At 51.4% G+C, this 14,995-nt stretch overlaps 1 protein-coding gene across 3 annotated transcripts in view; it reads right to left on the bottom strand.

Annotated features, from left to right (window-relative positions):
- Nucleotides 1-4,863: 4,863 nt before the first annotated feature.
- ABCG1 (ATP binding cassette subfamily G member 1) overlaps nucleotides 4,864-14,995 on the bottom strand; it is a 68,583-nt gene continuing 58,451 nt past the window's right edge. For all 3 annotated transcript variants that reach the window (XM_061167531.1, XM_061167530.1, XM_061167532.1), the window contains 2 exons: nucleotides 13,616-13,734; nucleotides 4,864-11,596 (listed from right to left, as the gene is read on the bottom strand). In XM_061167531.1, coding sequence (XP_061023514.1) covers nucleotides 11,368-11,596; nucleotides 13,616-13,734 — 348 coding nt within the window. In that variant the 3' untranslated portion in view covers nucleotides 4,864-11,367. The remainder of the gene's footprint in view (nucleotides 11,597-13,615; nucleotides 13,735-14,995) is intronic.

A 14,995-nucleotide genomic window follows, 5' to 3' on the forward strand; every position in this document is an offset into this window, starting at 1 on the left:
TGCAGTAGCCTCATAAGTGTGTTCACAGACCACCGACATCAGGCCAGACCGCTCTGACCGCGATGGAGCAGGACGCAGGGAAGCCCAGTTCCCATCCTTCCAACCTGGTCCAAACCACAGTGACCAATGGCCCCCTCTGCTGGCTGACCTGAGTGACTGCAGCTTCCTGCAATCCCAGCTTCAGCCTGTTTCCAAGTCACTCACTTTCTAAATGGGACTTACCAAGAAGCCTGGTCACCTGACCACCTCGCCTCCAGACAGCATGGGATCTTGAGCAGAGCTGACTCCCAGTTTCCATCAGTTGAGCAAAACTTCATCTTTGCAGGAAACTTGGAGTTTTTTTTCTTATTCTCCTTTTCCTTGCGGTTAAGTCTAACCCCGGCCGTGGTGCTCCATTTCCCGCTTCCTGAGATGTTCTCTAGTCCCAGGGGGTGGGGAAGCAAAGGAGGCAGGGGTCTCATGGAAGCGTCTGGTGCCCCATATCCCTGAAAAAAAAAAAAAAAACATTGAAAAGGCGGCTCAGTCTCCTGTAGGGCACACGGCTGCAGCGCTGTGGGGATTCACACACTTGACTTCATTCAGCCCCCACAGCAGCCTGTGAAATAAAATCGTTATCTCCGTTTTTACAAGTGAACAAGCAGAGGCACAGAGCGGTTAGGTCAAGAGCCCAAGGTCACACAGCTGTGAAGGGAGATCTCCAGGGTCTGCAGGCACTTCCCCATCCCAGCAGCTCTGAACTCTCAGAGAGGGCTCCTTCTTGGTTCTCAGGCCAGGCACTGGGTGGGGCAGCTTCTGGGCGGTGGGTAGAAGACGTACTTCCCTGTCCAGGTTAGTAAGTAGCAACAGCTGGGTGGCTGCTGCGTGTCCTGCCAAAGACAGCTGGAAGTAGCTCCTGGAACCTGCAGGTTCGAGAAGGGTCTTGGAGGCTGTCCCTCTGGGACCCTGTCTGAGTGTGTGCCAGGCCAGGGGGAGAGGGGGAGGCTTACAGAAGTCCACATCACCCTTCCCAGTGTGGGAGCCCAGACCCAGCAAGCCCCAGCTTACTCAGCAGGGAACTGGGCGGAATTCACCCCAAAATGCCTGAGTGGGAGCTTTAAGTTCAGCCATAGAGGAAACTCAAGTCACTGATGTGCACAGTGCAAATGTATTTTGTGTGCACCACATTTTGTGTGTCTGCCTGAAGTGTGTGGCTGCCCCTCGTTTCATCCTCTGGACAGACACTCAAAGGGTCTGAGCGGAGCCCAGCATCTCACAGTGACACCTGGGGTGGGAGGAGTTTGGAGGGGTGTGGCTCCCAGGCATGCTCTGTGTTGGGGGCAGGGCGGTTCCACCTTTATCCTTCACCCGGGAGTGGACATCTAACGCTGCAGCCAGCTGGAAGTTGCTGGCTGACACCCAGACGGATTTGTAAAGATAATCAAAGCTAATAAGATGATCAAGCACTTGGCATGCGGCAGACACCCATCAAGTACTGGAGATTTGCTAAGTCCTTGAAAGTCCATGTGGTGTGGGGGGTGGGTACTGCCATCCCTTTTTTATTTTTTCAGAAGAGGAAGCTTTCAGGGAGCCCTTTAGTAATTTGATCAGGCGTCCACAGCCAGGAGGCAGCCTGTGAGGATACACTGTGGCTGAATCATAGCACCTCCCGCTGGTCACTCCGGTCTATTCCATTTTATAAATGACAATAGATTTCTGATAGGTGGCGCTAGTGGTCAACAACCAGGCTTCTGATGCAGGAGAGGTGAGAGATGTGTGTTCGAACCCTGGATCAAGAAGGTTAAGATCCCCTGGAGGAGAGCATGGCCACCCCTTCCAGTATTTTTGCCTGGATACTTCTGTGGACAGAGGAGCCTGGCAGGCTAGTCCATAGCGTTGCAAAGAGTCGGACACCCCTGAAGCAACTAAGCACAAGGAAATTAAATTGTTAATATGTTTACAAGCTTGTGTAAAGAAAGGTCTATAACAATTGGCTAGGTTTAAAAAGGAAACACTGATGGGGAATTTCCTGGAGGTCCAGTGGTTAGGGCTCAGAGCTTCCACTGCCGGGGCGGGGAGGGGGGGGGGGGAGGGGGGTACAGTGCAGGCAAAAAAAAGAAAAAGGAAACATTGAAATGCTGAAAAACTTGAACAATTATCCTAATTACGGACTTGCAAGGACCCAGCAGAACATCCTGCCGAGCCCTGCTCAGTCCTTGAGTTCTTTGTGACCCGGTGGGGGTCTCCCAGAGGTGGGTGGTCTTCCTTGGCTCCGGACACTAGATGTCAATTAAGTACAGAGAGTGCTAACCAATTTTAAAATTCTGGGAGGAGAGGTACTGCAATGTGGACTGGGCACTTTTCTCTTAGATTTATCCTTACTTTACCAGTGAGAAAACGAGAGAATTTCGCTCAAGGACACAGCCTTGCTAAGACTCAAACTCAAAGTGTGCTGGTGTTTCCTGGGCTGCGTGTAATTTGATCATCACTGGTGGATTTCGCGCCCCCTGGGCCCTCGACTGACACTGACTGTCTAGGTTCCAATGGCCTAGACACCACCCACTAAACCTTCCTACCTCCCGGCCAGTGCACATCTAAAATTTGAAGCCACCAGTGGCTCACGGTAGGTTCAAATAATGAATTGGGTCCCTTAGGATCCAGGGATCACTCTAATATTAAATACCTTCCTCACTGATTAATGATGCACCTTTGTGGAACCTTCCAGAAACCATGGGATGAGCGCTTTGACTTGCCCAGGAGAACCTGGACCCACTGCCTTGCTGCTGGTGGAAAAGGGAAAGCAAACATCAGGCTTACTCCACCCCCAGCATACACAGTGGCCATTAATCTTGCTTATTATTAACACTACTTGTGGTGTTCACAAGCTTTTCTCCTCCTCTTGCATCAGTGTGGTTGGCCTGTGAGAGCGTTGCTCCGACATTTCTTATTTGGCAATGACTCCTTCTGTATTATTCCAAAATATGTCGACTATTCACTGGAATTCATCACTCTGATCTAAGAATTCTTGAACGCTCAGAGGCGCAGAGGAGGGTTTTGCAGGTTCTGGTGATCAATGCGTTCACCAGGGAAGTCTGCAAGGGAGGAGAGTGGGTGATGCCAGAAGCCCCAGATCCCACTGTGGGTCTGACACCAAAAAGTGGAGCAGGAAGGACTCGGGGAAGTGGGGGGACAGAGCCTCAGCCAAGTTCAGACAAGGTTTCCAACAGGTGGATCCCTAAACCAAGCTGCCCCTTAGAAGAAAACTGCATGGGGAGGAATGGCCAGGTTGGTAGAGGCCTGGGGGAGGTGTCCTGGCATGGGTGCCCTGGGGCTAGAGGCAGGATGTGGGTGCTGGAAGTGGCTGCCTTGGAAGCAACATGAGAGTGGGGGTCACACATGGGGTCTGCAGTCCCACCTCCAGGGGACCTGTTTCACATTGCACCTTTCCTTCTGCTTGAATTTCCAGAAAAGCTTCTGTGGTTTAGATTGTAGGTTGTAAGGATATAAGTATAAGGTTGTTTTCCTACTTCTCAGATTTATTGAAGCATGGATGCTATGGTAAAAACAACCACAGTGGGGATCAGAAGGGACAGGGCTGCCTGGATTCTGGAACATTCTGAGGATGGCATGAGTGCTGTACCTTCTGGTCCCATTTGGAGTGTGGGGTGGGAGGCCAGTGTGAGGAGGGTCTTTCTGAGAATGATGAGGGGCGGGGTGATCACCAGTCATCTGGTGGGCAGCTCTGGTTTCCTTAAGGGGCTGTGCTTGGGATGGTTTAGGGATGAGATGACTAACTTTCATCTCCTTTGTTCAAAGACGTGTGTAGAATATTGGTGAATGAGATGTCTAATAAAGATCATTTTGGAAGGAGTGGAAAGTGGCGGGGATTCTGGTGCAGAAGTGCGGGTGGCTTGGGAGCAGAGGACGGCGTCTAGAGACAGAGAAACCTGCGCAGAGAGAAGTGGGGGCTCCAGGTCCTCAATGTGGCTTCTCTCTGTGTCCTGTCCCCTCACACACACCTGCAAGGGAAACCCAGTCCTCCCCATCACGGCCACATTCAGGTGAGGATCGCAGAGTGACACCTGGCCCCAGGACCAGCCTGAACCCCAGTGCTGACCCATATGGGGCCCTGACAGCGTAAAGACCCTCAACACTGACTCCTGGTTACGTTCACACATCATCTTGTTGTTGTTGTTTAGTCGCTGTGTCCAACTCTTTTTGACTCCATGGACTGTAGCCTGTCAGGCTCCTCTCTCCTTTGGATTTCCCAGGCAAGAATATTGGAGTGGATTGCCATTTCCTTCTCCAGGGGATCTTCCCAACCCGGGATTGAACCTGCATCTCCTAGCAGAGCCTGGGAGAAGTTTCATGTGGGTGTGGGGGCAGACCCCTCCAGGCCACTTCCTATGACTTGACCGACTCTTTGCTATCAGCTCCTCAGTGTCTTCTTCTGAAGGAGGGAGTGCGATGCAGGGGTCAGGAGTCCTGGATCCCCCGCTAGACTGTCTCCATCTGAATTCTGCCTCCACCATTTGCCTTGGGACACTTGTCTCATCTCTCAGCCTCAGTTCCCTGGCCTGTGAAATGGGTTGGCCATAGTTTTCTGGCCCCAAGGATGGCTGAGAAATGAGATCACATATGAAAGCCACCTGACCCCGCATTACCACTTTGCCTATCAAGTTGGGTTGGCATATCTCCTCCCTCACTCTCACTTTCCTTCCCAACTTCATCCATCATAACACCTTCCAGAGGAACTGTTTCATTAAGAGAGAGGGCAGTGCAAGGTACAGAAAATTCCTCACAGCCTCCACCAGCCCCAGGCCCGATTCTCCCCGCAGGTCTGTGAGTTGCTGCTGTCAAAAGGAAAGAGAAGCGAGAAACAGGAAAATCTGAAAATAACAATGGTTTATTTTGATTTATATCACATTTTCATAAATGGCATCTAATTTCAGAAAACAAAGATTAAGTCTGCAAAAAATGCACATACAAATCATCTAAGGAGATAATTCTACAGAGATATACAAAGCAGGCCCAGGGTCTATAAGGTTGAGTTAGAAAGCTCACACCCTAGGGTCTGCTCGGGTCCCTGTTCCAACAGAGGGAAACAGCCAAGGAGTCAGGTACCCAAGGGAGCCACTGTCACTTTAAAATATATTTATATACACGTATGTATAGATATCGTTCTCATCTACAAGAGTGCACGCCTCTGCCAGGATTTCCTAAAGCTACGTGGCTACGTCAAGGCAAGGTTATCCACACAGCATTATAAAAACTGGAGATTACATAATTACATGTTAGATATACAGATATATGCACATCTTTACACCATGATTAAAAGTGTTATTTGCATTGACTCTTGCTTTGGAAGGAAGAACAAAGGAAAAAACATAAAGTAGCTACTCCTCGAGTAAAAGGCAGCAGTTCAGATTCAGCTCTGAGCACGTATTAAACCACTCTGTCCGCAAAGAAAAAAAATCTTGGGGAAGAGGGTCAGCTACATGAGCTAATTTTTTAAACATACACGTTCTACAGAGAAACCCACCTCCAGTCATGCCCCTCCCAGGGAGCATTTGATGAGAGAGACAGAAAACTTCTAGTGTGGGGTGAGTGGTTCATATCATTATCAATTTGGATGATAGAACCTTTTGCTATCATTTTTCACCGGCCAAGGACTTGGAATGAGATATTTGTGATGAATCTTGGGCAGCCTGTGTTCCCAAGGTCATGGAAAAGAGTCCCCTAAGTCCATGATGTCAGAATTGTGGGGGGGAAAAAGTAGATATAAAAACAAAGTGTCTGCCATAGCCACTGGAATACTCTCAATGAAACCAACTGTGGTGACTTTCAGACTAGGTTGCACCTGGGATGTCCAGGAACCCATGAATGTAGGGCTCTCAACCTTGACCCAGGTGCCCATGACTCTTAGCCCATCCCTTCGAGACCTGATCCATTCCATCCAGCTCGAGAGGGCATGTTCTGAGATCCCCAAGAGGGCAGGTGAGTTTGGTAACTTCTCCCCTTGGAATGAGTGAGCCTGCTGTTTCCTCCGCCCCAGCAGAGACCTGCTTGGCAAACACTGTTTTCTTGGAAGCTCCACAGTGCTGATTCAGGGCCGTGCTGACTGGACCACTGCCTCATGGCAGGTGAAATGAAAGCAAGACTTCCTGAACACTCCTTCAAGGAGACGCCCTGGGGGGCTTGAGAAGTGGCCCCCAAGCAGGTCAGGGACTGTCACACCTCACCGCCTGGCCATGCCTCAGCATCTCTGCCCCAGCTCACCTTGGCCCTGCTGCAGGTGAGGGATGATCTCCATCCTGCAGAGGTACCAGCAGGTGGCTTCCAAGTTCCCCAGGACCAGATGTCCTAGCATCAGTGAACATAGGAAGTACCATTTAACTGTACACAGAATCAGGACCACAGTTAAATGCATGCGCCAGGTACACTCCGAAGGCACCCACGGGTGACCAACAGGGTTCTCACTCACGTTTATATAGACACCCCAAGCAGAGGGCGTGGGCCGTGGAGAGAGAATTGTGGCTGACCGTTGCTGTTTTCTGCTTTGCTCTTTTCCACTTGTGTGGCTTGGGCTCGGGCTATTTCCAACATTTGGTTAAAACCACGAGCCCCAGGGAGAAATTCACATGTATTTGTGGCCCCATCCTCGGTTTGAGAGTGTCTCCCTGGGAACGGGGAGCGGACTGGGTGGGTCTGGCCCTCCCACAGTATATTCACAGCCCATCTTCCCTCCCAAAGTGGGGCCCAGACCTGGTTGGCAGGCTCTGTCCGGCCTGTGAGCAGACGAGGACACACTTTTGTGCTTCTGTCCTTTCTCTGCAGCTTTATATCGTGGAAAAGCCCTGAGGCTGTGCCCCTCCCATGATGACCACTTAGCTGGCTGGAAGGTGGTAGCCGGTGTACTTGGGGCACTTTCTCCTTTGATGTTAAGGGACTGTTTTAAGAACAGGGAGGTGTCAGGGGCTCTAAGTCTGTCTTGCATTCACTTGAGTCATCTGTAGAAACCTGGCTTCCTTGGCCACTGTTACAGGCCACGGAATGCCTGTTTGAGGACTGACTCCAGCTTGATGCATTCAGAGATAACAAAAATGAAGCTAATGCTAAACCCTCATTTCCTCAAAGATGGGAAGAAGAAGTGGGGGAGGATATGTGACAGCTGTCAGAAAACCTGGGCTGAGCCTCAGAAGGACATGCCTGAATGCTTCAACTTCATGCAGACTTCCTGCCCAGAAAGCGGGATTTTCAGCCCAGGCTGAATGGAGTCTGAAGGTGAGAAAAGTGGACTCCCCAGGGAGGGTGTGGGGCTCCCCCATTTCTGGTCCCAGGGGACCCCCAACAGGGACATCAGAAACACCTGTTTTTTCAGAAGGCGATTGTCTCTGGGGCATTTCCCTGAGGCAGGAGGTCAAGTGCAGGGACCGGAAGGACCAGACCTTAACGGAAGCTGCAAAGAAGGGTGGGATCCTCAGGGCAGTGGGGGTGCAGAGCAGGGAGCTCTCCAGTGTCCGCACACGCTCACCGGTCACTCAGCAGGAATGCAGGGGCCATCCATCCTGGGACTTGCCTGGCTCCATCCTCTGTGTCCCCAAGGAGAGAGGCAAGCCCATGATGACAACGAGCCCTAAACACGCTTCCCTGGAAAGTGAGGCTCTGGGTGTATTTACCGACTGAAACCAGGGAGCTGAGCAACAGCCTACACCAGCTCCCGTGGTCCCTGTCCCCTGGGACCATCGCAAGGGAGGTACACGTGGTCCCTGTGAATCTGGGCGGTAGGCACTTTCTAAAGCCCTGGCTTTAGAAACGGGGGGGAGGGATGGGTGAGGAGGCTGGAACACAGAGGAGAGAAACAGAGCTTTAAGACAGTTCACCATGAAACACGAAAGTTACTGAGATAAAGGAGACTATTTACAATCAGGCGTTAGAACAGAACACTGAGGAACGAACCAGAACCTCTGCTGGACGTCAGCAAGGATAATTCCAAATACAGACAAAGACCCCTCCTCTTTACCGAGTCAGATCCAAGCCCGGTATTTTGAGTCTGAAGCATTTAACACTGAACACAAGTAAAAAGTTATAAAATATTTTATTAGCGGTCTTATTTCTTCAGAGCCTCTAACTTGATGGCCATACACACTGCACCTCCCTCCACCCAGCTGGGTCGTTTGGGTTTGCTTTCTGTCACACGCTGATCAAGCCGGCATTTGCTGAAAGACCGGGTGGGTTCTGACTACGCTTCACCATCTGCTCGGCAGGCATGAAGTCGGGGAATTTTCTCTTTCCTTCTTGGAGTAAAGGACGACTAAAGATTGACAGAGACACCACAGATAATACTATGAGATACACACCCGGAGCGAGCTGGCGCGTGCCCCTGCGCGTGTGTGCGCACACCCGTAGGCACACACACACTGGACCCTCTCGGACCCCAGCCAGCCCACAGGCAGGCTGCGTTAGGAAGCTAAGGCCAGGCACGGGCAGAGGAAGGCACCTCCCCGCTGAGACAGGGTGGGTGCGTGGGTGGAGTGGGGGTGAGAAGCTGGGTCCCTAGTCCAGCTCGGGACCCCCCTACAAAAGGCAACTGAGGAGACAGGAGCAAGCTGCCCCCATCCCAGTGGTCCGCATGGTGACAGCAAGTCCAGAACTATCCTCGTATCGCACTTTACACCTTGAAAAGCACTTTCGAGTACATTCACACACTGGGAACAGGAGGCAAGAGAGCAAAGCAAAAGTAATACAGCATTTGGGGCCAGACCTGGCTCTCTACCGGCGCTCGGGCCCGGGGCCTCACTGAGCCTCCCCAGCCTCGGTGCTCCAGCCGCACCAAGCGTGCGGGGCGGTGAAGGGGAGTCCACATACACTGGCCGAGTGAGGACCTGAGCAGAGGAGGTGGTTAGGCACACAGCTGGGCCGCCCAGTGAGCAACAAGGGATGCTAGGTGCACGGGGGGGATGTTCAGCCGTGAACCCACCGGAGGCCTTTCTACCTCACGCACTAGCTTGCCCCTGACCTTTCTCAGGTGGGAAAATGACCTTTCTGTGGGTCTCCAGGATGAGTTTTTACCTAAAAGCTTAAGTCCTGTTTCTTGGTCCTGAAGGGCCCTCTCCCAAGGTGACATAATCAGATTCCAGCATCTTCTGTGTAAAATGTTTACCTGGTGTCTTTCCTCCCCACGTCACCCATACGAAGCTCTGGAAGCATTTAATTCTCAAGCTGATGCTCAGCAAGAGTAGGTGGAAAGGGAGGTCTGAGGTACTGCAGACAGGTGGAAGGCTCCCAAGATGGGCTGGTCAGCAGAGCCAGGCCCTGACGCTTCTGAGGAGCCACGGGGGTTAGAACACAGTGGAGCCCCTTCCTCTCCTCAACCCCATGGATCAGAGATTCTCTGGACTTACATTCTCACCTAGACTAACAACCAGAAAGGCAGCACATCATTCACCCAGAGCTTCCTCCTTCCTTCTAAACGAAGAAATGAAATCACTGACGAAGGAAGATCCAAGTCATTACATTCAGAAATTACTTAAAAGAATTAGACTTGGCAAGTGGGCCAGGTTTAAATTTCAATGTGTGAAAGATAGCACGTCACCCCTCCCCCCACCTCTTAACTAAACCCATTTAGAAAAATAAAATCAACAAGTTACTTGGATGTTATCTTTTGGTGTTGCTTAGTTGCTCAGTCATGTTGACTCTTTGCAACCTCATGGACTATATAGCCTGCCAGGCTCTCTGTTCATGGGATTCTCCAGGTAAGAATACTGGAGTGGGTTGCCATTTCCTTCTCCAGGGTATCTTCCCAACCCTGGGATTGAACCTGCATCTCCTGCTTGGCAGACGGATTATTTACTACTGAGCCACTTTGGGAAGCCCGGATGTTATTTCAGGCCATTGCAGTAAGGGGTTTTATCAAACTTCCCTACAATAAAAAGCAGATTCACTCAGAGACCCTGATTTCAGGTTCACAGCATTCTAGAAGGGGAAAACAGTTCTGTTTCCTTCAGGAAGCTTCTTTGGCCTGAGCCCTCTTCTACCCTGTGGCCACACTAATTCCAACAAGCACCCAGGCTCCTGCCAGGAATTCAAAGGCCATTTACCCTGCAGAAGTGCCCATGACTCTTGTCCTAGAGGGATTTTGCTTCTGTGATGGCGTCATTGGAAAGACGTTTCCAGTCCAGAAAGACTGAGAAGATGATGGCTGAGTTGCCATGGAAACCAGATGTGGGAAACAGCATCTCCCACGGCTCTCAGTGCACACTTTGATGGAGCTCCAGAGTCTTGGCCACACTAAGCTTTTGCTGGTTTCTTACAAAGGCTTTGGGTCCTCAGGAAATCTCAGCATCTCCCCGCCTGTGCACTTAGTACATCTTTCATGGGCTACACCTGCAGATCCTGCACATTCACACCTGGGTTTCTCTAAGCCCAGCGTCCCCAGGTTCAGTGGAGGTAGTTGATGGGATATGTTAGGGAAGAGAAAATGTTTGTAAAAAATCAGCAGGATTGAGCTCCTAGAATTTGGGGGCAAAATTAAGGTGCTCAGAAAGTTAGGGAAAAAAGAAAACCAACATACTTTGCTTAAGTGAAAATAAGAAGTGTGGGGGAAATAAAAGATTTTGAAAGAGATAGCCAAATTCGCCTTACAACTTTCTATACAACTTTAAAAAGTTCCTGCATGGCTTGGCGCACACGGTTGATTCCAAGGTTTTCCTCCAACCTGCAACCAGCACCTGTGTCTTTCCCAGGTTCTGTCTGCAAATGAGACCAGCTCAGCGATCAAGCCAAACCCCTCATGTCTCTCCACGAAGTACGTTTACCCTGAATAATTTTCTTCACCAAGTACTAAAAAGGTACAGCTTCTGGAAATGAATGAAATTGATCGACTTTTGACTTGGAAAACGACTTCTCGTTGGAAAAAGAGACAGATTGTAGAAAGATGAAACTACGAAAATATCAGTCACAGGATGGAGTCCCTCTTGGCTTCGCCTTTCCACCCCTGGACATCTGACTGCCCAGGGGCCCCAGGAAACCACCCACATTCCTCGTGCAGAATTAGAGCTCCCCGGTCAGAAGGAAGAATTCTGCCCGGGAAGCCTCTTGTCACCCACTTTGTGGCAGTTTTAAATTCTGCCTCAGAGGTTGTATTTTAAAAATTCCTGCATGTGAAAAAGAAAGACCATTCTACATCTTCTTCCTAGTTACAGCTAGAAAGGGTAATGGAGAAAAGACCCAACTCAGTGGGGCGGTGAAGTCCAGCACTGGTTGGCTGCCTGACAACCCGACGTAGTCCCCAGGGTCCACAAGCGGGTATGTGTCCTTGAGCCTGCAAGGGTTCTGGAAGTGGCCTGTGGCCACGGTGTCCAGCGTTCCTCTCTCTGGCTTCCCAGTGCTTTACCTCTCGGCCCGTATTTTGTATCTCAGCACGAGGTAGGCGATGAGACGCAGGGAGATGAAGAAAATCCCCAGGACAATGAAGTCCAAGTAGAGCTTGGCGTTCTCCACATCCAGCTCTCGCAGGATAGCCTCTGACTTCTGGAAGTGGCAAGTCTCGTTGGTGTTACAGTGCAGGTCCTCCCGGTCAAGGCCGTAGATGGAGAGGATGACCCCCTCAAACCCATACCTGAGGGGGGAACACCAGAGTGAGGAGGGTTTGGGATCCCCCCATCCCTACCTCTATCCATGTCTGTGGAATGTATGCTGACCCCCCCACCACATCCTCAGCCTGGCTCCCTTCCTCCCTGGAGGTCTTTTCTCCTGGAATACTTCTTAACCGCTCTGCAGCTTCCTAGCATAAATCCACTCAACAGATTGACCTAGTGTCTTTCAATTTCCTTGCCTCCAAAGTCTCCGCAAAAAAAAAAAAAAAAAAAACACCCAAATTTAACCAAGCGTGGGTATTGTTCAGAGGTGACACGAATGGAAAAACACATTGATCACTTCTGATATCACACCTTTTTTTTTTAACAGTTAAATAGAATAAAGGGTCTGAGAGCTTTTCAAGGCCTATAGAGCATTTGAATAAAACATTTCTGCACCACCTTTCATTCTGTTCCAGTTCTGCATTATCAGAACAAAAATGCTAATTCTGAGAAGAAAGACATGGGTCTCTGATTTCTCGGTCTTGAAAGGTGCACCATTGCTGAAACTCTGCACAAGGCCTTTGTTTTGATTTTGTTCTCGGGAACAGTATACCTGGCACTGAATTGACATTCTGGAAAACACAAGCTTGCTCACAGCTTGGGACTCTGGGTGTCACGTGGAATGGCTGTGGCTGGGGGCACAAGCTCTAATGACCAGCCCTGCCTGCTGAGGGCCAAGGAGCCACAGCGCCTGTGAGCCAAGAGCATGAAATCTGATGCTGAAGCGCTAAGGCACCAGAGCAGCCTTGTTCAAGAATATGAGGACGCTTGAGACATGTTTTGTTTTCCACAGGATTTCTTACTCAGAACCTTGTACTATGGTGCTGGAGAAGACTCCTGAGAGTCCCTTAGACTTCAAGGAGATCAAACCAGTCAATCCTAAAGGAAATCAGTCCTGAATATTTATTAAGGACTGATGCTAAAGCTGAAGCTCCAATACTTTGGCCACCTGATGTGAAGAGCCAACTGATTAGAAAAGACCCTGATGCTGGGAAAGATTGAAGGTAGGAGGAGAAGGGGGCGGCAGAGGATGAGATGGTTGGATGGCATCACTGACTCAGTGGACATGAATTTGAGCAGGCTCTGGGAGATGGTGAAGGTCAGGGAAGCCTAGTGTGCTGCAGTTCATGGGGTTGCAGAGTCAGACATGACTTAGCGACTGAACAACAACAAGAATCTTGTTATAAGCAGTGTTTATTCCAGAGAGGAATGAAGCTCTTCAAGGCAGCTCTCTAAAGCACACAGGACATGGGCTGCCATGGCTTGTCCAGGGCACCACTGCATGCTTGCTTAGTCACTCAGTCATGTCCAACTCTTTGTGATCCCGTGGGCCATAATGCGCCAGGCTCCTCTGGCCACGGGATTCTCCAGGCAAGAATACTGGAGTGGGTTGCCATTTCCAGGGCACCAGTAGCTAGGGTTTATTTTATCCACGAGTGAGTCCCTTGGACTGCAAGGAGATCCAACCAGTCCATTCTAAAGGAGATCAGTCCTGGGTGTTCATTGGAAGGACGGATGCTGAAGCTGAAACTCCAGTACTTTGGCCACCTCATGCGAAGAGTTGACTCATGGGAAAAGACCCTGATGCTGGGAGGGATTGGGGGCAGGAGGAGAAGGGGGCGACAGAGAATGAGATGGCTGGATGGCATCACCGACTCGATGGGCATGAGTTTGAGTAAGCTCTGGGAGTCTGTGATGGACAGGGAGGCCTGGTGTGCTGCGATTCATGGGGTCGCAAAGAGTCAGACACGACTGAGTGACTGAACTGAACTGAACTATGTGTGTGTGGGGGGAGGGGGGTGGGTGGGTGGGTGGGTGAAGGTGAGGCACACAAAACTAGGAAGAAAAAGGCACTGATACTTTCTGGGTTCACGACCTGAGAATCCAGCCGGCATCTAGCTGACAGCCAAGGAGGGGCTTTCGTGAGCCTCTGCCTGTCCCCAGCCCCCTTCCCTTTGTCGTCCTAAAGTCCCCAAGTCCTAAGGGGCCCCGCGGGCTACCTGACGTAAGAGACGTAGGACATCCACTGCAAGTAGGTGGGGATCGTGTCAAAGCTGACAAAGAACCCTGAGAAGAGGAGCACGGGGATGGCCGTGACGGGTCCCACGAAGGTCGCCACCTGGGAGGGGACACAGAGGGACCTTACTCCTACCCGCCTCCTCTTCCTCAGGGGGCCCAGAGCCCACAGCCCATGCTTCCAAGAAAGGGCCGGAGACGTCAGGACAGGTCATCCAGGTCATCCAGGTCATCCAGGGCCAGGATGGCACAGAAGCACCCCTTTGGGGAGGAACAAGCTGGTCTCCTGCACAAGGAGGGGCCGGGTTGGTGTCCAGAGGCCCAGCTGGACCCAGCAGAGGGGACAGAAGCTAAAAAAGCATGGAGGCCCTGAAAAGCAGGGACAGAGAGACGCTGGTGTGGTCATGAGGATGCTTGTGGGGCGGGAGGCACACACCTGAGGAGTTGACATCCTGTGTCCCAGCAAGGAAGGGTCAGGAGTGAGACTCCCTGGGTGCCGACAGCAGCTGGCATGGGCCCAGAACTTTCTACGGTGGTCGGCTGTGAGATGGACACCATTGCCATTCCCGCCCATGGATGAGGGTGCTGCCCAGAGGCTGTGAGCATGGAACAGAAGGCCATGCAGCAGGAAACGGGGTGGCAGAAGGCCGTGGGGTGCTGACTCCCCAGGGCTCTGGCCTTGTTTTCTAAGGGTCAGACTGACCTGAGCATGTGAAGCCCTGGAAGTACAAAAACTGTGCACACAGTGAGTTTGGCAGGCTGGGAGTAGGTGGCACCAGATGTCCAGAAGGGGCATGTGGAGGGGCTTGGGCAGGTGGGAGTGTGGGGTGTGATGGGATTGTCTGGGGAACAGCTGCATGGATCCCACAGAGGCAACAAAACATAGGCATTGAGAGCTTGGCCTCAGAGCTGGCTGTGTGACTCTGACAAAATCACCTTGCCTCTCTGGGCCTCAGTCTCCCCATCTGTGAAATGGGAGCATTGCACCTAACTTGTGAGGGTGCTTAGACTCAATGAGCCCATGTCCAACCACAAGTCCAGCTGGGCCTCTGGGCACAAACTCAGCCCCTCCTTGTGCAAGAGACCAGCTTGCTACTCCCCAAACAGGTGCTTGGCAAGAATAGCACCTGGTGTGCCCCATGACACATAAGGCCACCTGATGCTGTCAATTTGCCAATCCTGAGCAGCCAGGACACCTCAATCCCTTCCCCAAGGACCGACTGACCAACCTGTTGAAGCCAGGCTAGGAAGTTAGGACAGAATCAGGAGGGGGGTCTCAGGGACAGGGTACTGAGCCCACGGGGGCTGCAGCCCCGGCCACACAGGTGGAGGTGGGGAAGCAAGGTCCACCCCATGGTGCATCC

Source organism: Dama dama, chromosome 19, assembly GCF_033118175.1.
Source record: "Dama dama isolate Ldn47 chromosome 19, ASM3311817v1, whole genome shotgun sequence".
NCBI lineage: Eukaryota > Metazoa > Chordata > Mammalia > Artiodactyla > Cervidae > Dama > Dama dama.